General features: G+C 34.5%; 1 protein-coding gene across 2 annotated transcripts in view; it reads right to left on the reverse strand.

The window, feature by feature from the left end:
* Positions 1–21844, reverse strand: part of VWC2L (von Willebrand factor C domain containing 2 like) — a 154837-nt gene that overhangs the window by 116346 nt on the left and 16647 nt on the right. For both annotated transcript variants that reach the window (XM_032859866.1, XM_032859868.1), the window contains exon 3: positions 11268–11397. In XM_032859866.1, the coding sequence (XP_032715757.1) occupies positions 11268–11397 (130 nt within the window). The remainder of the gene's footprint in view (positions 1–11267; positions 11398–21844) is intronic.

Raw genomic sequence — 21844 nt, forward strand, 5'->3', positions numbered from 1 at the left:
CTCCACACCCCAGAGGTGAGCAGTTGTACTCTACCCTCAGTGAAGCTCTCCCGTGAACAATGAGTCTTTCTTAGACAGATAAGATTATTTTTAGGAGTTCACGAGTCTTGGCAAGACTAAATGCCTTGGCTTCCCAGACAGACCTGACCCCCACTTAATTACCCCCAGAATCAAATCCAACTCCATGGAACCCATCAATGACCCCAACTGCCCTTTTCCTGTCATCTCTGGTTCTTAGAGGTATCTTAATTAAAGATTACTATATACAATCCTAGAAGTCAGCAATATTCTATAGAAACATAATTGAAGAGCGGCTCAAGAATGAGAGAAGGTGGAGTTAAGAGTAGAAATGCACACCAGTTCTGGAAGATATATTCAATACTCTGCCAAACGACCATCTTTGAGCCAGATTATCTTTGAGGTTATATGAATGTTTAGGAATGAGACATTCAGTCCATGTGTGTTCATTACCCTTCCTCCAGTCTCTCAGGCATCCTGTGGGGTGGCATCCTGAACAATATCCAGGACACTTAATGGAGTGTATGCAGCTCTGTTCTCAAGGGAACAGGTGGGTGCTTTGTGGGATGACCGGACTCAACATTCCAAATGTTTATGTCAGGAAAGAATAGCTGCTAAGCATTCCCTATATGGTGAGGAGGAAAGAAAGAGAAAAAGTTCATGTTTCTGAATGAGTTGGCCTTCCTTCCTTCATTTTCTGAAGGGCTGGGTATCCCTGATAATTAAAGAAGAGATGTGATTAGCAGGGAATACATGTGGCATTAATTTTCATTATGTCAACATTGTAAAATAACATTTTTGAAATCTAATTTGCTGATGAATTAAGAGGGAATCCTGTTGGTTTAAGACAACATAAATATAAATATTCCCCTTCATATTTTGGAGGAATTTTTATGAAAGCAATAGGAAATCATTGTTTGTGGCTCATTAAAATAGCTACTTATAATTACTATGTTTTGACATCTACTTTATACCAATATGATAATTCTGACCTTCAAGTTATGGAGTCAGTGAAATGCAGACTTTAAAAGTGCTTTTCATAGGCTGTTCTTTCATCCTGAACTATTTCAGGGGCGCTGTAGCCAATGGATATGTGCTGTTTCCAGAAAATGTTTCACCTTCTGTGTGTTTGTTTTATGTATGTTTCACCTGTTACTAATTGTCTACCTAAGAGGAAGTGAGAAAATATCAAATTAAGGTGAAAGATTTGCATCCAACTTTAGACTTAAAAGGCTGATTTTGTGAAATAGCTTCATGAAAATGTAAATGGAATATTTTAGCAACTGCCCTAATAGTTAAGTGACTATTTTAGCAATTGCCCCTAGTAGGTGCATAGAATGGGTGATGAGGTTTTCTAAATGCTTTATAAAGAATCTCATAGTTGAAGGAGTTGAAAGTCAAATGGTAGAATTATTAGCTAATTAACTGATGGTCTACAAATTTATAACAAGGATTCATAGTTCCATTTCTAATAAGTGACACATCAATTATTATTAAATTATGAAAACAGTGAGAAAGGATTACATGATCTTTTTAAAGAGTTTGTCTATTTTCTGTTTTAAACTGTAATTGTAAATCACAGGGATAATACATGTTTGTTGTTGGAGATGTAAAAAAAAAACAATAAAGGTTAGCAAAGGTTAGAAAGTAGAAATCCTCTATTATCCTACTCAATGGAGTTAAGTACTATTACCATTTTGAAGTATTTCTTCCTGTCTTTTACTATAGGTATGATATATTTCCTTCTCAACAAAAATAGTGTCATATTTGCATGATTTCTGGCCCATAGTTTAATTTAATAATATACTCTGAACATGTGTTTTGTGTCTGTGGGGAATGTCTTTAATTTTTTTCCTATAATATTATTTGTAATATTTTCTTAGTAGTCAGTCTATGTAGATATACTATAGTTTTTTAAACAACCACTTTATTGTCAAATATTTAGATTTCAGGTTTTCCAAATTCTACTATTATAAACGACTGTGTAATCTCTCTCTCTATATGTGCTTACCTGATTATTTCTTTTTGATCACTTTCTAAATGTGACATTGATGGATCAAAATCCTGAACACTCTCTTTGCCCTTCGGGGGGGGATATAGCAGTTTACACTGTTACCATAAGGCACAGGAATGTTGCATTTTAACTTCCCCAAACTGGACATTATCTTCTTTTAGTTTATGAAGAAATTTTTGGAAAAATTATGTTACTTAATTTGCATTTAAATCTTTCCTGTTATAGATTTTTTTTTCTTTTATGTTTAGGAAGGCCATTCTTATCCTGAGAATAAGTTAAAGTTTACAGTATTCTAAAAATTCCTTTATGATATCATCTTTTTCTTTTACATTTAGATTTTTTAATTTTAATTTTTTTTAAGATTTTATTTATTTACTTGACAGATAGAGATCACAAGGAGGCAGAGAGGCAGGCAGAGAGAGAGAGAGGAGGAAGCAGGCTCCCTGCTGAGCAGAGAGCCCCATGCAGGGCTCGATTCCAGGACCCTGAGATCATGACCTGAGCCGAAGGCAGAGGCTTTAACCCACTGAGCCACCCAGGCGCCCCTACATTTAGATCTTTAATCCAACTGAAAATTACTTTTATATAATGGGTGAGATGAAAATGTAATTTAACTTAAAAAGATGATTAATCTTTATATTTTTAGAATTAATATAATCTTTCTCCAGATATTTGGATGTTACCTTAACTGTATACTATATTGTAGGCTAATTTCTAATTTTCTAATTTATTTATCTGTTTATTTTATTCCAGTATTATATTGTTTAAAATTATTATGTCTTTATATTTTATTTATTTATTTATTTTTAAAGATTTTCTTTATTTATTTGAGAGAGAGAGAGAGAGAATAAGAGAGAGCATGAGAGGGTAGAGGCCAGATGGAAAAGCAGACTCCCTGCCAAGCAGGGAGCTGGATATGGGACTGGATCCTGGTACTCCAGGATAATGACCTGAACTGAAAGTAGTTGCTTAATCGACTAAGCCACCCAGGTGGCCCTTTATACATAATTTTAATATATCTGGTAGATTGAATTGCCCAACCTTACCAAGTACATTCTTTTCCATATACTTAAATTTTCCAAGTTTTGTCAACTTACAAAAACAATTACATCACATAAAAATTTGATAAGATTTCCATTTAATTGATTATTATAGAAATAGCAACCTAACAAATTTGAGTTTTCACATTTAGAAATTTGGTATATTACCTTATTAGTTTTTGAAAAGTTCTTAGTATTTTTTTCTGATTTTTAAACTGTATGCACATATATCCTCCAAATACTAATAGTTATTTATTTTAATGTTTTTTCTTTTAAAAATAGCCTATAATCTGTTGATGTTAAATATATTTTTACAATTTTAAAAATATATGAGATGAAAAAATAAATGAAAGGTAAATGGAAGCTAATTAAATTGTAAGCCAACACAAATACGTCAATGACTGTTTAAAGGAAGAAATAAGTTTTTTTTATTTGTTAACTAATAACATGTTAAAAGAAAATTTAACTCTATAGATATTTCTACAAATTTTCTAATTATTTTTTATTATAAAACTTGAAATACAACATAAGAAATGAATACTAGTGCTTGCTTGTCATTTCAAACATCTGTAAAAAGCAATAGAATTGCTGAGTAAAATATACATATACTGTAATTTTGGCATATTCAAATTTCCTTCCATGGGGATGTGCCAATATATACATCCAGCAACAATAGGAGAGTTTGCTTGTTTTACCACAGTAGGAACAATAAAGTGGGTATTAAGTTTTAGGATTTGTGTCAATGTGTAAGTAAAAAAAAACTATCAAATTTTCATTTGCCTTTTTTTTCCCTAAAATTGGTTAGAGCAATTTTTCATGTTTTAGAAACTTTTTAATTTCATTTTTTGTGGAATGACTTTTGAAATTCTTTGTCCATTTTTTAAAAAGATTTTATTTATTTATTTGACAGAGAAAGAGCTGGAGCACAGAAGCCAAGGGAGAGGGAGAGAGCAGGGAGCCTGATGTGGGGCTTGAGCCGAAGGCAGTTACTTAACCAAATGAACCACCCAGGAGCCCCTTTTTGCCCATTTTTAAAACAGAATTGGTCTCTTTTTCCCTACCAATTTCTTTCTTTTATTATTATTATTTATTATATTATGTTAGTCACATACAGTACGTCATTAGTCTTTTTTTTTTTTAAAGATTTTATTTATTTATTTGACAGAGAGAGAGATCACAAGTAGGTAGAGAGGCAGGCAGAGAGAGAGGAGGAAGCAGGCTCCCCGCCAAGCAGACATCCCAATGTGGGACTCGATCCCAGGACCCTGAGATCATGACCCGAGCCGAAGACAGAGGCTTAACCCACTGAGCCACCCAGGTGCCCCACGTCATTAGTCTTTGATGTAGTGTTCTAAGATTCATTATTTATGTATAACACCCAGTGCTCCATGCAATCTGTGCTTTCCTTAATACCGATCACTGGGTCAACCCATCCCCTTCATCCTCCTCCCCTCTAAAACCCTCAGTTTGTTTCTGGGAGTCCACAGTCTCTCATGGTTGGTCTCCCCCTCCAAATTCCCCTCCTTCATTTTTCTCTTCCTTCTCCTAATGTCCTCCATGCTATTCCTTATGCTCCACAAGTAAGTGAAACCATATGATAATTGACTTTCTCTGTTTGATTTATTTCACTCAGCATAATCTCCTCCAGTCCCATCCATGTTGATGCAAATGTTGGGTATTCATCATTTCTGATGACTGAATAATATTCCCCTACCAATTTCCTAAAGATCTTTATGTATGAGTGAGATTAACCCTTTAGAATATGATTATAATTTGTAATTAAGATTTAAAAAAATTTTACAGTGGTTTTTTGTTTTGTTTTGTTTTTGCTATGTGGAGACGTTTGTTTGTTTTCAAAATATAGCCACTTCAAGATTATAAATCAAATTGTTCAGATTCTCTTCTTGCACTATTTTAGAAACTAAGTTTATATTCTAATCTTTGTTGAATTGAAAAATATCCTGAGTTATGAGATAAGGTGGAAATTTAAAATTATTTCTTTCAGACAACTATCCAGTTGTTCTAACATCATTTCTTTTATAAATTATCTTTTTCCCAGTACTACTTTATTATAGTATTCCAAATACTATTTTATCTGTTGTATACCAGATTTTTATGTGTTGCTAGGTCTATGAACTCTTTATTACATTTCATTGATATGTCAGCATCATAAACTGTGCCACAATTTTATTTTAGTAATACATATATTTCATGTGTGTGTGTGTGTGTGTGCATGTGTAGGGAGAGACCCGTATATTCATTTTGTACACTGCTATCTTACTAAAGTGTCCTTATAGTAGTTTTCAGTCTATTTTCTTGGGTTTTTCAAATATACAATCATATCATATACAAATAGTGACAGTTGTATCTTCTTCCCAATTTTTTTCTTCCAAATTTTTTCTTTTCTAATTATATTAACTAGTTCATATCTATTCTCTATCTGAAACTTTAAATAATAGTGAGCATCCTTGTCTTTTTCCTGACTTTATTGAGAATGCCTTTACTGTTTACCTATTAAACACAATTCTGTCTTTTTGGACTGAGGTAGATATATTTTATCATGTAAAAATTATCTACTTGGTCTTATTATATCAAGAGTTTTTGTGACTAGTTTTTGATGATTTATGTCTAATATCTTTATATATGGAAATAATATGATATTTCTCTCCAGCTTAGAAATAGAATAAGTTATTAATGTATTTCCTAATACTGAACTCTTTGTGTAAACTCCACTTGGTCATGATGCTTAATTATTTTAATCATCTTCTAGATTCTTTTTACTAACACAAGTGTGCAAGCCCATTCCCACAGTCTCTGAAAACCCATTTTTTTTTATACCAAAACTCAGTTGGTATTAAAACCTGATTTGAAATGGTGTGAGATTCTATATTTATTCAGTCTCAATATGATTATTACATATCTTGTTGTAGAAATGTCCAGGTGATTGATTAAAGAGTGCTGCTCTAGACCCACTGGCCATGTACTGTACTGTACAATAAATGACCTCCATTCTCTTTGTAAAATCCACAACCCAAGGGTTTTTGATTGAGGATTTTGTATCTTATTAGTTCCCTATTACTAATTATAAGTAAAGTTGCCCTCCACTTATTATTTTCTTAGTTTGTATTCTTTAGTTTGTATCAGTATGATATTCTAGAAAAAAGAAAAGAAAGTTTTGTTCTTGTCTCTCCTCTGGAAGAGTTTAATTAACATTAGAATTATCATTTATTTAATGGTTTGATACACCCTCCTAAATTATGAAAATAAAAGATTATTTTTTTGAAAATTCCTTCAGTAAAAAGACTGATGAAATAAAACATCAAAGTTTTTTGCTTCTACCTTTGCACTTTTATTTTTGTTCTGATCATTGGATCACTGTTAAAAATTTGGCCTATATTCTTCCAGAACTTTCCTTATACCTTATACAAAAACAACAAAGAAGGACTTAAATGTTTAAAAAAAATCTGATTTATTAAGCTGAATAGCTTTTTAATACTTTTTGAACATTTGTATTTTGTGAGCTGTTTGTATACTTTTCTGTTGTTTTTATTATGATCAGTCTGTAAAGCTTAAAGTTTTAAAGAGATTAGCTCTTGTCTTTCCCCACTTTACCTTCTCACTTTTCCCTAAAAGCACCCTTTAAATCATTACTAATGCTCTATTGTGTATCTACTTAGTTATTTTCCTATATACATAAATACTTTAATATCTACTTAAAATTGTACATTAATTACAAATATTTTAAATGTATATCACTTAAAATGTATGTATTATATATGACACAAATTACTATGTTATGCATAAAACAATATATAGTTTACTGTACATTCCTTGCTTATTTTATATAGCATTTAAAGAATGTCAGTAGGGTCTTTTTAAAGGCTGCAGTGTATTTCATTAATCCATTAAAGACTATTAGGTTTTCTTTCACTATTTTGCTCTTAAAATGTAGTAAGAATGTAGTGGGTGAAGGTGGGGAAAAGTACAAGAGGAAAGATTGCTGACTTCAAAGTTTCATGAAACTTTTGATGGAAAGTACCTCCTTAAAAGTTGTTTTGACATTTTCTCACCTCTTTTTAAAATATCTTTGCTGATTTGGGGTATTATTAATTCCAAATTATTATCAGTACGATGTTGGTATCTCATCTTTATAATTATTATGTCCCTGGTCCTTGTGAGTTTGAGCATATTTTCATATATGTATTACACATTTCGTTTTCTTCTGTGAATTTCCTTTCTATACTTTTTGCCCATTTCCTTCCCTATAGTTTTTCTCTCATTTATCTCAAGGAGCTCATTGTACATTAGAGATATTAACACTTATGTGTGTCACACATTTGCTTCCAGGCACCTCTAAATTCCCCTCCTTCTCTTATTTCTGCACTTCCCATACCCTCCATTGTCTTCTTCCTTTCCATTTTCTCTTTTGCCTTGTCTATTTCCTGCCTTATTTGTGTCACTATTAAACTAGAAGAGGCTAAGGGAAAAGGAGTTAAATATTTAAGATATTGAATAGGTCCTTCAGTTTACCTAGAAACAATACGGAAACTTCTCACTTAGTGTGTATGGTGGATTCTGAGGATACTTCCTGTCTATTCCAATTTTTCACAAAGTGACTTTTCCTTCAGAACCATTAGTAATGACTGACTATATATCCCAGTGAAAACATGGAATTCACTGACATACTGGCTGATCAAATGTGAAAAATACAGCTAGTTATTTGGATGCTCTAATGAACAAATATTTTTTCAATAAAATGTATTTTCACTAACCGAATATTCAAAGTATTTATATGATGCTCAAAACTGGAATTTTTTAAAAGCAAATGCTGTGCTACTTTACTTTTTTATACTATAAAGACAGAAAACCATGAAAAATATTCATTAATTCACATAGAAAAGACTTGAGCTGAAAGACAGGTCAAAGTAACACAATCTGAGGGAAAGATGGACAGTCAGGAAATGTCATATTTTTCAGGAAAGCATTTAGATTGCTAGCTCTTGCAGAGAAGCAAATGCTTAATCATATTTTAAAAAGCAATAAATTCCTTTGCCAATTCCTCCCAGTCCTTGCCAAATAATAAGTACCTTCTTCTTTTTCCTCTTATTTTGTCTGTGCCCAATCGTTCACATTTCCCCTGAAGTTTATTATTTTGTTTATTCTTAAGCAATCTGAGAATGAAGACTTTATATTAGCTGAATATTGAATTTTAAGGTCAGGTGTGGTAAATTCTATCATCTTAAACTTTTATATATTTAAAGCCTCTTGCTCTTGGCAAGTTATAATTCAGGAAGGCAGAGAAATTGATGTTAGTATGCAAAAGCAAAGTATTTGGCAGCCAAGATAATCAGCATTTATGCAAACTAAAAATGTTCAACATTTATGAAGATTTAAGAAATGTAGAAAATGTTATAGGGCTGTTTACAAATTAAGATTTATTGCCTGCACCTTGAATCCATAGGGTAGATTTTTATCTTTTTTTTAATCTAAGAAATTGGTGGCACACGAAGAGTTTACACTATAATAAGCAAATTGATCTTGTTATAAAGAATGAAAAAAGCTTACCATGTGTTGGAAATTTAGGGAATTATTCCAGTTGTATTCTCTCATGATAAACATCAATCCCCTTGACCTCCACCCCTGCTTTTCTACACATAGGTCATCTGTTTCTGTTTTCTGGGCTAAGCTTAGAATGAGAGCAAGTGAGATGGAGCTCAGTCTGTTCTCTCAGTAAAAGTACCAGTATCATTGGTGGTCATAAAGTTTCTTCAGTGATCCTTAATATGCTTTTCTTTGACAATGATTATACTTCAATTTTGGAGCACAAGTGAGTAATTAGTGTCATATAAAAAAAAAGATAATATGTTATAATATTACAATCAGAGTTTATCTTCCTACCAAGTCTAATTCAGGTTCATTTCCCTTATTAAAAAAAGAAAAAAAGTTTGCTTGGAAATGGCAAAAAAGGAATAGAAACTATAGTGTGTCATGAACAAAATTCTGGAAAACTTAACTAATCTTGTTCTCTTAACATGTGTTTCAGGAATATAATGGGTGACTAATTAATTAATCAAACAATTAAAGTCCATTTATTATATGATGTTTTTGTATAAATAGGGTTTCATTTGAAGACAGATTTCTATTCTGGCACATGGAGAGAAGTCAAATAATCTTGGGTAACATCAAATTAAAGGTGATAAGTTGATAGTGGCTGATCTGACATTTGATGTAGGCATTAACTCTGGATATATTCTAGGCTTTGGTGTGGGGTCACTAGGAGGATTAGTAGTGCATGTGTAAACCCTGTGTGTTCTGGTCCATATATGGTCTTATTAGATATATATATTAGAGCACATATGGTCTAATATGGTTTCTACTATGAGTATTCTAAGTATATCCAGATGAGGTTAACTATAAGCACAATTTTATTTACCATAAATGTGAAACAAAGCCAACCAAGGGAACCTAGGGAAGAGAGGATCCTCAAGGACCTGTTTAGACAGTTGCTTCTAGGAAAAAAACAAACAAACAAAAAACCCCCAAAACAAACAAAAAAACAACAAAAAAACAGTCTTCAGTCAAAGACTTGTCAATCCTATTTTTAAAGACTGATTAGGTAGTTGATTTTTTCTTCCTTCTGTCCTTGGAGAAAATGAAAAATAACAGGTCCTCTTCCACTTTAGACTAACCATTTATATACTTTATGACAGTTAGGTCTCCTTTGAGATTTCTCTTCTCCAGGACAAATTATGCTCACTCCTTGAGTCTGTCCTCATAAGTCCTATTTTTCAACCATTAAATCATCTTATTGTTCTTCCCGATATCTTTTCCAGTTTCTATAAAATCCTCTAAAAAATATAAAGTCTTAAATTGTATATCTTTACATATATTAGATAGGTTAGGACTTCAGGATGATATTTATTTCCACCTTCTAAGTCAGAAAAGATGGTCACTATGACAGAGGTCAGTTGGATGAGAGGAATAAGAATAAAAAGAGAAGGCAGGTGTGCAGTTGAATATTCAACTCAGTGGATTCCTATGATCAGAAATAGTAAAACTGTGTCAGCCAAAAATATCACGTGCTCTTCCTAAGTCCTTTGGAAGACACTAAAACACAGAAATTATTATAAAAACAACAGAACTGCTTTTGTTTTTTCTCTTTAAATGAAAGGATACCTCTTTTTAGTAATTATAATTCTATAAAGACAAAGATTAGCAGGTGAATTAACATAATGGCAAATTCAGGACAAAGAAAAAAAGAAGAAGAAGTGGTTGATAGAGGAGGATGAGCAGTTGCTAATCCAAGGAAGCACACGGGGATTCAGCATTAGACTGACCTCAGCTTAATTAAGAGCTAGAACTACTTTTTCAAGCATGTATTAATGACAGGAGGGGGCATTTGTGAATTGTTACCCAGTGTAGCTTTATTTTTTTGGTAGTACGTGACTAGTAGGAAGAGCGTGATACTAGCTTTGCTGATATGCTGTCCTGGGTCTAATGGCATTGCATTGTCTTCTCTGTAGCATCACTTTGATTTTGAGTGACCAGCATCATCAGCGCATTTCAACCTCCGCATTCCATGAGGGTCAACAAGGAACCCATAATCATATAAATCAAGTTCTCCTCTGTCTAATTACTATGAGAGTAAGATTCAGGGTAATAAAAACCTAGAATAAAAGTCTCAAATCTTCTAGTCTTTCTTACCTCAACTTAAGTGCATTAATGTTTGAATTCTGTATTTCTTTGATAATTTCTTTGATAATTTAATTGAAAACCTAAAATTTTCTTTATGCCCAAAGCAAAATACCTGGTATTTACCCTATTGCCTCTCCTGAGTTATGAACTATGAAATGGGATGAACTGCTTCATAGCCTCCACAAGAGAGAAATTAAGTCATTACAAAAAGATGGTTCTGTGTTCTTTCCAATATCCTCCCTATAAATCAACAGTAAATAATAGGGATCACAACAAAGTCAGCTTATAAGAGCTTTAATTCCCCAAATGGAAAGCTTCATGATGCACCCATTGCTGGTTTATTTTTATGTTAAGATGGGATAAAAGTACAAATTATCCATGCTCATATTGAAGAACCCCAGGCAGATCTTAGAGGGGTCTTATATCGAATGGTGGGCAGTGGTGAAATATTTGTAGTTTGTACTAACCCCTCTTTGAAAGCTAATGCAGTATGGTCTTACCATTTTTGCAGACAGGACAACATTGTTCTGGTTCATAGACTGGGTTGACACACTCAGGAACTGCGCAGTCTGCTACAACACAGTGAACTTCATTGCTGGGCTCACAGCGACACCATTCACATGGAGAGGGCTAGGAACAAATCTAAAATTAGCCCCTTTTCTCCTATAACTTAATGCTTTGCACATTCATATGCTGTCAGAAGATAAAACATCAGTGTTTATATTGGCTTTACTGTATTAACTCCATTTACCATGTGTATGACTCATTCTTCCCCAATGGAAGGCAACCTGGAAATCCAAACCACAGTGGGTCGCCATGTGCTGCTCTGGTTGCCGTGAGCAACTGGAGTATGCCGGGATGACTCTTCCTATGACGTATGTCCCTACTTTCCGAAGAAATATTTGGACAACTAGTATATTACCTCCTAGTATATTACCTCCAGATGCACTGATTGCTCTGCCTTCCTCTGGCAAACAGGAATGATACTGGGCCATGTGAAATAAGTTTTTGCCATTTGTCACTTTTTTTTTCCCCTAAGAAAGACAAAGATTACTGAGAAAAACGAAATGGTAAATGGACATCCTTACCCTTTGTAGGAACTCCTTTCCAACCTAACCTAGACTCTAAATGGAATTTTTTTTTCTAATATGAATTTTAGAAAAGATTGAATTTGGGATCCAAACACCCAGGTACTGCCTCTTGAAAGATTTTGTGAAAATCTTTCATCTTGCTTGCTTGGTTTTATGAATGAGCTGAAATTGATTGACTTGAAAAGCCACTACTGAAGAGCCAAAGACGCTAAAAGTGGAATTGAAAAGTGACTAATTTAGACGGGGGAAAAAAAAGGAGAAAACAATATTTGTCTCAACAGTACTTAGAGTTTGAGCCGAGAGTTTGAGATTTTCTGTTTCTTTTCTAGAAATTGCCTATACTACAAATCATCTCAAGCAGTGACCACTCAGTGATTTTCTCATGGGTATAAGTTCTAGCTGTCTTTTTCATGAAATAGAGTCTTGGAATTCTGGAATAAAAACTTGGATGTCTCAGAAGTTATACACTTCTATATTTCTCAAATCATGACATTTGTTCTGAGAAAATGCTTCCTCTTGTCCTGTGCCACAGGGCTAGAGTTCCTCCCTTGCAAACTTCATTAGCTAAAACTCTCTGCCTTTGTCTCTTTGGCTATTGTCCATGTCAGCTCTTGTTTCTTCCTGAACCTAATCATTTGGGTAATATTAATGCTTCTTCGCTCAGGTAGTCTGTGGGGGTGCGGGTGAATATCTTTCAACTAATTATTTTCAAGTTAATTTTACCTTTGCTTTCTAATTGAAGAATGATAGTCTAGCTCTCAATTATTTTACTTTCAAATTTAGTAGGAATAAGAGAATTAGATACAGAATCTGTCAGAAAAGTATTGGTATATCTTAACATAGTCAATAAGTTTATTGAAGTGGACAGTTAAGCTCCTACGGTGTGGTAAGATGGGTTAAGTATCTCGAAGGAATCTTTTGGGTCATCCTAATGGCTGGGTTTCTTGAAGCTACTCAACTGAATAATCTCAGTAAATTAAGGAAAATATTTGATACCAAAGCACATTATTTGTTGGAGAAAATGTGAGAAATACCACGAGAAAGGAAAATTCTTGCTGCTCTGCTGCTCCTTATTTTGCAAACCCCATTGTGACATATTAAATCTCCAAGCAAAATGGTCAGGAGTTGTCCCTTTTTCCTTGATTAATTGCAAGGAAGTATTTTTGTGTGGCCTTCTGAAGGACAGTAAGGACTTGGCCAGCATTTATTGTAATATGAGACAAAGTGGGAGCCACTAATCTTGCTTCCACTCCCTGCCCTTCCATGGCTGTGATTCTTTATTCTTGCAGGTTCATTTCTTGCTGAAGTAGGGGCTGATCTGTTCAACTCTAGTGGACTGATTCTGGCATTAAAAATCTCAAAGAGACCCTAAATTTTCCAATGCAAAATGTTTACCTCAAAGTAACTGTGGCCTCTGAGAAAGATTTATTAGACTATTAGAGTTCCAACACAGAATGTTAAAGACAGCATTCTAATTTAAACAATATTTTTGGACACAATTAACTACTGGATATCATGCCAAGCAAAATATCTATATAAACTTCTTTCTCATAATAACCCTATGAAGGAAGATTTGTTATTATCTCCATCCCACAGATGAGGACATAGGCTGAGAGAGGGTCAATAACTCCCCCAGTCCTCTAGGTAGTAAGGGGCAAACGCAGGATTTGAACCCAGGCAGCATACATGCTCTACTGTATTGCCAGTGGGAGCAAGAATCACTATTCTGGATACTCCCATTAGAGTTAGTTCTTTTTTCCAGTGCTTTCTACCCTTCTCCAAGCATACCAGATCTAGTGGAATAGCCATTAGGAACTGGATAATTGATTTATGGAAGATATGTACTTCTGCTAAGAGAGAGAATTTCACTAGGGTATTTAGTGCATGAAGAGATTATCATGGAGCCATAGAGCTTTTTAACCTTCTACAAATATAAATTAGTAAGGAAACTATAGTGGGTTGAAGTTAGGTTGCCATGAGGCTCATGTTCTTGGGGGCATTGGCATCTTTAGCCCAGTAACTACATTCATGAGTATCTGAGAGAAGCATGTGCAGATAATGGCCCAGGAGCATCTGTACTAAGGCAGTGGAGACTGGATATGTGTGCACTGGAATTCTGAGAAGTGTTCTGAGGAAGAGCTAGGATGACAAGCCTTAGTGATAAAAGTATACCTGATTTTTGAAAGAATTTTGAATAATGAGAAACAAATTTGAAAAGTAAGAATATCCCCCTAGCCACTGAGTGACATTATCTTCAAGTCCTCCCTGACCCTGACTACTCACATGCCACATACCTCCTAGCCCAGAATCTCCTTAGAAACATGTCATTTCCTCTTTTGTTTTCATTACATTCTTTTGTTTTGTTTCAAATCTGTTTCAGCCCATTTCTTCTCATACTCAGTCTCCACGTGCACCCCCCCCAACTCTGATCACTCAATCAGATTTAACCCGTTGACCTCACGCCAAACGCTCTTCTTTCCTCTCCAAACTTATCAGGACTTTGCCTTCATGACTTTTGCCCGCACTGACTTCCTTCACTGCCCCTGCTTTCTCCTGCACTTCTGAAAAAACATTGCCAAAGCAGCAAGAAGTCTCTGGGAGTGAGAAGTATGCGCCCTTGACATTAAGTTCAGTTTAAAAATCCTTCCCACCTTGCAGCCTAAAACTGAAAGGTTTGGCACTTTGAATAATCTTTACATCTTAAGACTGAGCTGCTTGCAAATTTCCTTTTATCAGGCTCTTCAGTGTAAAAACTATAGATTAAACCTGAAACTGTCCCCGTAAAAGCAAAGATTAAACAATAAAGCTATCCTTAGAGGAACAGAGAACACTGGAACAAGTACTTGGAAAAAATTATTCTTACTTGCTTTTTTTAGAAGAACATGTGAAATTACAACTAGAACATGGCTTTTGTCAGCTAGAGATTCGGTAAGTAAGATGATTAAATGACACCACCTGAAAATTTTATACAAGAAAAATCTGTCCCTAAGAAATCTCACAGAACATTTCATTTCTGTGAAAGCTTTGGAAAACAAAGTAGCATTCACTATATTTACCTTTACATAAATTTTAATTGAAATTAAGATTAGAGGTCAAATATTGTATTCATGTATGTATTAGATAATCCGAGTATTTTATGTCTGTTAGGACTCTGTACACCTTCTGCTGGAGAGTTTTGAATATCTAATGTGGCACTCTATTTAAGTAGAAACCATGCATTTTATCTGTAGATCCTGCTATCCCTGAATATATTTGCATGGCAAATCCAAATGCTGTACCAGCTGCCCCAAATTTCAAAGGGGTTTCCTACTAGATATATATATGTATTTGTTTTATAATTAATAGAGTAGAAGGGGATTCTTTTTAAAATACTGATTTAGATGACTAAGAAGCCCAATTTTTGTCCTTGGTATTAGAATGGAAATATGACAATACATATCACGTTTTCATAACTTCTAAAGACCTTGAGGCTGAAATCCCAATGCCACGGTCTGTAATTTTTGAGAACTCAGAATCAGAGGGGAGGTTCCAGAATCCTCGGAACAAAAGAATACTCCATGATTTTTTTAAAATGCAGAAAGCAGCCTGAGATCTAGTAACTTAGCTTACTGGAATAACTGAGTAATTCCAGAAAAATTGCCACGTATGGTCTTTGTGAGAATTTGGAAGCGAATATAGTCACACTAAGAGTTGACATAGGATTAAGAGAACATGTTGGAGACTGGTTGCAGAGAGTTTTCAAAATGTTTGTAGAAAATGCACTTTTATTTTGGCCTCTGAATACACTGAGTCTTACTTTCCATATATGAGGAAAACCTAGATGTTTGGTCTATGTAACAATAACTTGTGGCATCATTATTTATGTGGAGGCCATTCCTGGCATTGTTTATAGAGTATCCATGAGGAAATAGTCATAGCTTATCAGATTTATTACTTAAATTCAAACCTCAGAGGGACAAGAGCAGAACAGTGTTCAGTTTACTATTTTAATTTGATGAAGTTTAAGGTAACAGAATTCTTACAAGCTGGGAAACTCTGAATTAGGAAGATTAGAAAAAAAAATTAGTTGGTTTGTTTGGATGGTTGTTATATCCTGCTTGGAAGACACTTCTCTGTTTTCTCAATACTTGAGTTCTAGTCTCAGATGATTTATCACTAGGAGTGACTCTTAGGAAAATGAGATCACCTTTCTCTGCCTGAGTTTCTTAATCTATAGAATGGGAATGACAGTAATACCAGCCTCACAGAGTTATTGTGAAACACATAAGCTGAGCAAGAAATATTATAATACTATTATTATCATTCACTTGCATACTTATTGATGGCTTTTGGAAAAAATTTAAAAAGTATAAAATTGGACTACAGCATAAGACTAAATTTAAAGGAATATTTAGGTTATTTTTCTTGTTTGAAGTGGAATCTGATTACAGAGGTGGTTTCAGTGAAGTTATATAGGGCCTTGTTTGTTGGGGGTTGGGGGGAGGATTTGTGTAGTACCAATTGAATTAATCATGTCAGAAACACACTGAAGGAAAATTGTTATAAGAAGCCTCTAGATAAAGACTAATTGTGGATGGTTAAAATGAGCACTATAAATCACCCAGGGAAAAGAAAAGAAATGAGAAGAAAAGGAAAGGGAAGGAAAGGAAAGGAAAAGGAAAAGAAAAGGAAAGAAAAAGAAAGAAAGAAAGAAAAAAAAGCAATAAACCCATTTTCTTTTCCTGATATTTCAAAATCTAGAAATCACCTCAAACATCCTTTCTCTAGGGAGGTCTTCCCTGAATATCTTTCCATCATCTCTCTCCCTCACATTGCCCATTCAGAGCTCTCATCAGTGCATGAGATTATCTTACTGGTTTGATGATATGTCTGTTTATTTTTATCTGCCTTCCCTATGGATTATAATTTTCTTATAGCATATTGTTCATTGTGGTACTCTAAGCACCAGGAAGATATCAGCCCATATAGACACTCAATAAATATTTGTTAACACATGCATATTCATTTATGCATAATCTATGTTTTCTTGTTTGTTAGACCATACCTCTGGGCAGTTTCATATATGTTTATTATTCATGGGGTAGGATTCTGATTCAGTAAGATATTTCATTTTATTTAAGTATTACAAAGGGCACTTTGTAGGGAAAGGTTTCTGACTGAGTCATGAAATAACTATTTGGGCTCCAATATTATAATAGTGAACATAAACCCACTCTCTAAAGGCAATTTGAAATTTACCATATTCACTGTATAGATCACTAAGTAAGTCAATCTTCAAGCACTCTATTGACTAGAGTTTTTCACAATAGATAATTATAGACTTATTGCACTAACAAATACCATGATAACTAAATTTAAGGTAAGAATACATGTAAAGGAATTCCTAAAAGTCTAAGAAAAAGCTAGTCTCATTTTATAATGTGTGTAGAGTTTAATAGTTTCTTCTTAAAATGATTTTAGTATATCATAAACTATTTTTCAGGAAAATAATATATAACAATCCTGATTTTAAACAAGCCCATTTTCCTAAGGAATGAGTTAGATTACAAAGTCCAACAAAACACATCCTGAATATTCTGAGGAATAAAGCTTGATAAATAAAGCTTGATTCCTAGAAAGACTTTGTGAGCATTGTTGAAGTCTGAAGCAATGGGCCCATGCTTGGATGGGATATATTTTAAGTGCCAAGTCTTAGCACACTAACTACTATATCAATGGCTTTCCTTCTGACCAAGTGATATTAGGCTTCACATACCATATGGTGCTTCATTCCTTTGATAATTTTGCAAAAATTCTGGAAGAGAATATAGCTCAGATTGCTTTTCTAGAAACTTCCCATTAAGCAAGTATTTAAAATTTGATCTCTACCAAGGAAAAGATACTGTTTTAAGATGCACTCTTCTTTTAGAGATAATTTATGGCATAAATTTTATCACTTTATGGAACAAATCTCATTACTTTCAAACTGTATGAGAAATTTGGAAGACTATTTCAAAGTTGCTGATGCCTGTCAGGAATCTCACTGCTCACTTCATTAAAATATACATTAAATTACAGAGTACAAGAGTATTTAGCATCCACTGCCACTCTTGTAGTCAGTAATTTGCATGTGGCAGATGTCACTTACTAATCAATAAAGCCAATGGATTTTAAATAAAATTCACAATCCTCCCAAAGAAAACCCATTGCATTACTGATTAAACTGTTTCTCAGTGTCCTGCATCAAATGGGACTATAGTGACCTCTTCAGTGATCTGCCCTATTGATTGGAGCACTTTGAAACACTGAGGTTGTAGGTCTTATCAAATCATGAACAGAGCTGGAATTTCTTTAGGAATTTTAATACCACTGAAGCAAATAGAAAACCAGATGCATAATGCTCCTGGGTGGCTCAGTCAGTTAAGCATCTACCTTAGATCAGCTCATGTCATGATCCCAGAGTCCTGGGATTGAGTACTACATTGGCTTCCCTGCTCAGGGGGGAGTCTGCTTCTCCCTCTATCCCTCTCCCTTGCTCATGATCTCGCTCTTTCTCTCTCTCTCAATAAGTAAATAAAATCTTAACAACAACAACAAAAAGAAAACCAGATGTATAGTTTTTTTTTAATAACAACCTCAATTTGTCAGCAAATGTGTATGATATTATCGTTTGCTTAACAAGTTAAATAATAGGCACTCTGACTTTGTCTGAGAAGTTGTTTTTTTTTTTTTTTTAAGATTTTATTTATTTATTTGACACAGAGAGATCACAAGTAGGCAGAGAGGCAGGCAGAGAGCCTGATGTGGGGCTTGATCCCAGGACCTTGAGATCATGTCCTGAGCTGAAGGCAAAGGCTTAACCCATTGAGCCACCCAGGCGCCCGGGAAGTTGGTATTTTGATAATACATTTTGGAATATTATTTATTGGATGTCAAAAATAACTTTATGCTGAGTGAAATAAGTCAAGCAGAGTCACTTATCATATGGTTTCACCTACTTGCAGAGCATAAGGAATAACATGGAGAAGATTGGGAGATGGAGAGAAGTGAGTTGGGGATAATTAGAGAGGGAGACCAACCATGAGAGACTGCGGACTCTGAGAAACAAACTGAGGGTTTTGGAGGGGAGTGTGGTGGGGGTTGGGTGAGCCTGGTGGTGGGTATTATGGAGGGCATGTATTGCATGGAGCATTGGGTGTGGTGCGTAAACAATGAATGCTGAAACACTGAAAAGAAATAAACTAAAAGAAAATGAAAAAACAAACAAATAAACAAAAAACCACTTTATGTTTCTTGAAAACAAACATTTTTAGCCAGGATTGTATGGAGTATATATAGCTTTGCCCATGTAGATATAATAAACTCAAATTCAGAAATAATATATATGAATTTTAAAATTATTTTTATTTTTATTGTATTAAATTTGTATCACATATACAAATAAGGTATATATATATATATATATATATATATATATGATAAGGTATATAAAGTATATTAAGATGAACTATATATCTAGTCTGCCCTTAATAAGTGCCAATCTGGAAAAAGGAGCTAAGATATCCATAGAAATAAATTTTGATTTTGTAATACAAATGATTTTTTAATAAAAATAACTGATGGTAGGGGTGCCTGGGTGGCTCAGTGGGTTAAAGCCTCTACCTTCCGCTTGGGTCATGATCTCAGGGTCCTGGGATAGAGCTCCGCATCGGGCTCTCTGCTCAGCGGGGAGCCTGCTTCCCTCTCTCTCTCTCTGCCTGCTGCTCTGCCTACTTGTGATCTCTCTCTCTCTCTCTCTCTGAAATCTTTAAAAAAAAATAACTGATGGTATTATTATAATGGAGAACAGAATTATTGGAGTTAATCTTTTATTTTTTTGCATTTATTCTGACCTTAATGTATAACACAATTACACTGCAAAGCAGTTGACATACCCAATCTAAAATTATTATCAAGTACAAGAAAAGTTCACTCAGTCTTGAAATTTACCATTATAGTTGCAACACAACAGTGATATCATATTAATGATTTATATTTTTCTTTAAAGATATTTTTTTCCTAGGGGTGTTGGGGTGGTGATGGTTTGGGCTCAAGTTATGATCTCAGCGTTGTGAGACTAAGCCCTGCCTCCTGCTCTGTGCTCAGCGGGAGTCTGCTAAAGTTTCTCTCGCCCTCTGCCCCACCCCCTCCTCAAATAAATAAATATTTTAAAAAATATTTTTTCCTAAAAAGCTGTTTAAACATATTTTGGCTTATTTTTTTAAGAGCAGGCACCTCTACAATTATATGCTGCCTATTCTAATAAACTGATTTTATATAGAACCAATTTTTTTCCTGAATATTTTCAAGGAATTTCATGACAGGAAAATGCAGCTTTTTCTGAAATATGAAGAATAGCATATGGAAAAATAAACTATAGATAAGGAGAATATAAGCAAAAATATCTTTCTTTAGCTACAGTCACAGGTATGCCTTTTTAAATTGGCAAAGCATACTTATTAAGGAAATATCAGTATGTATTTAAGGAAAAAAAAAAAAAGGATGTTTTAGTGGCCTCTACAGTCTTCAAAGGAGAACCCAAAGGTATAGATGAAGGCTAGAGGATTCACAATGAAGTAAAGATTTTGATAAAGTGTCACACCTGTCCTTGTATGAATAGCCTGGGAAAGCAGCAGCCTTTAGTCCTCACTGATAAGCTGGATTGACTTTTGGCTTTGGTATAAAAAAGGCCCTTGATAGCAAACAGAATATTTTCACTAGAGCCTGTGTATCTCCAAGCTAAGGATGCTCTACTTATCACCTATTTATGCAATAGAAAAAAATGAGCAATTGTATAGCTCCAAAACTTTCCTGTCGACACTGAGAAGAACAGATTGTTGATATCAGTAAAAGACAGTCATCTACAGTAGCATTAAAACAAGGCCATGTGTGCGTGGGGGAGGATATAGCACCGTTAGAATTCTACAACCTGAAAGAATCAGTCCTATTCTATGAGAGACGTTGAAAGGAGGTGCCTTGCACGGATTTCGCTGGACTCAGGGCTCTTCAGTATGTGGGAGGTCAAAGTTCTAGGCCTGGAACAACCAAATCCATTTGTATTGGGAGTGCCAATCAGATTGTTAGTTCAGAAGTCTCTCTCTGCCTCACTGTCTCTGAATTTCTCTGGGCAAAAATTTACTAAAAGTTGAAATCTTTTCTTCCTTTTTCATTTGCTGGCAACATTGTACTTTTGCACATTATGAAAAAGCAGTAATTGAAAAATTAGTATAGTTAAGTGCTTTATAACTACTAATATTAAAATATATTAATTTCCAATTTTAAGTCCCAACAGCGATTTCCTTCTGAATTTATATTTCATTATTTGATGCTTAATTCATAGCTTACTTCGTTCCACAAAAATATGTTGAGATGGCTTATGGACAATAAGATAAAAGTATATTTTAATTGAAAAAATCTTGACCAAGTAATATCTTTTTTTTTTTTTAAATATTTTATTTATTTATTTGACAGAGATCTACAAGTAGTCAGAGAGGCAGGGAGAGAGAGAGAGGAGGAAGCAGGCTCCCCACTGAGCAGAGAGCCCGATGAGGGGCTCTATCCCAGGACCCTGAGATCATGACCTGAGCCGAAAGCCGAGGCTTTAACCCACTGAGCCACCTAGGCGCCCCTGACCAAGTAATATCTTGATGTAAGCCTTTTGACTTTTGTTTGTTTGTTTTTGTTTTTTGTTTGTTTGTTTGTTTTTGGTGCAAGGCACAACAGAAGCAGTCACAATTTTGAAACCATATATAAGAATGGCTAGTGCTAGGGCACCTGGGTAGCTCAGGCAGTTGAGTGTCTATTGATTTAGGCTCAGGTCATGATCTCAGGGTGGTGGGATTGTGCCCTGAGTCAGGCTCCATGCTGTGCTTCTCTCTCTTTCTCTGCCCCTCCCCTGCTCACTCTTTCTCTCTCTTTTTTTTCTCTCTCTCAAAAAATAAAAAATAAATGGCTAGTGCTATCGCCCA

This window comes from Lontra canadensis, unplaced genomic scaffold, assembly GCF_010015895.1.
Source record: "Lontra canadensis isolate GAN:19392208 unplaced genomic scaffold, GSC_riverotter_1.0 scaffold18, whole genome shotgun sequence".
NCBI lineage: Eukaryota > Metazoa > Chordata > Mammalia > Carnivora > Mustelidae > Lontra > Lontra canadensis.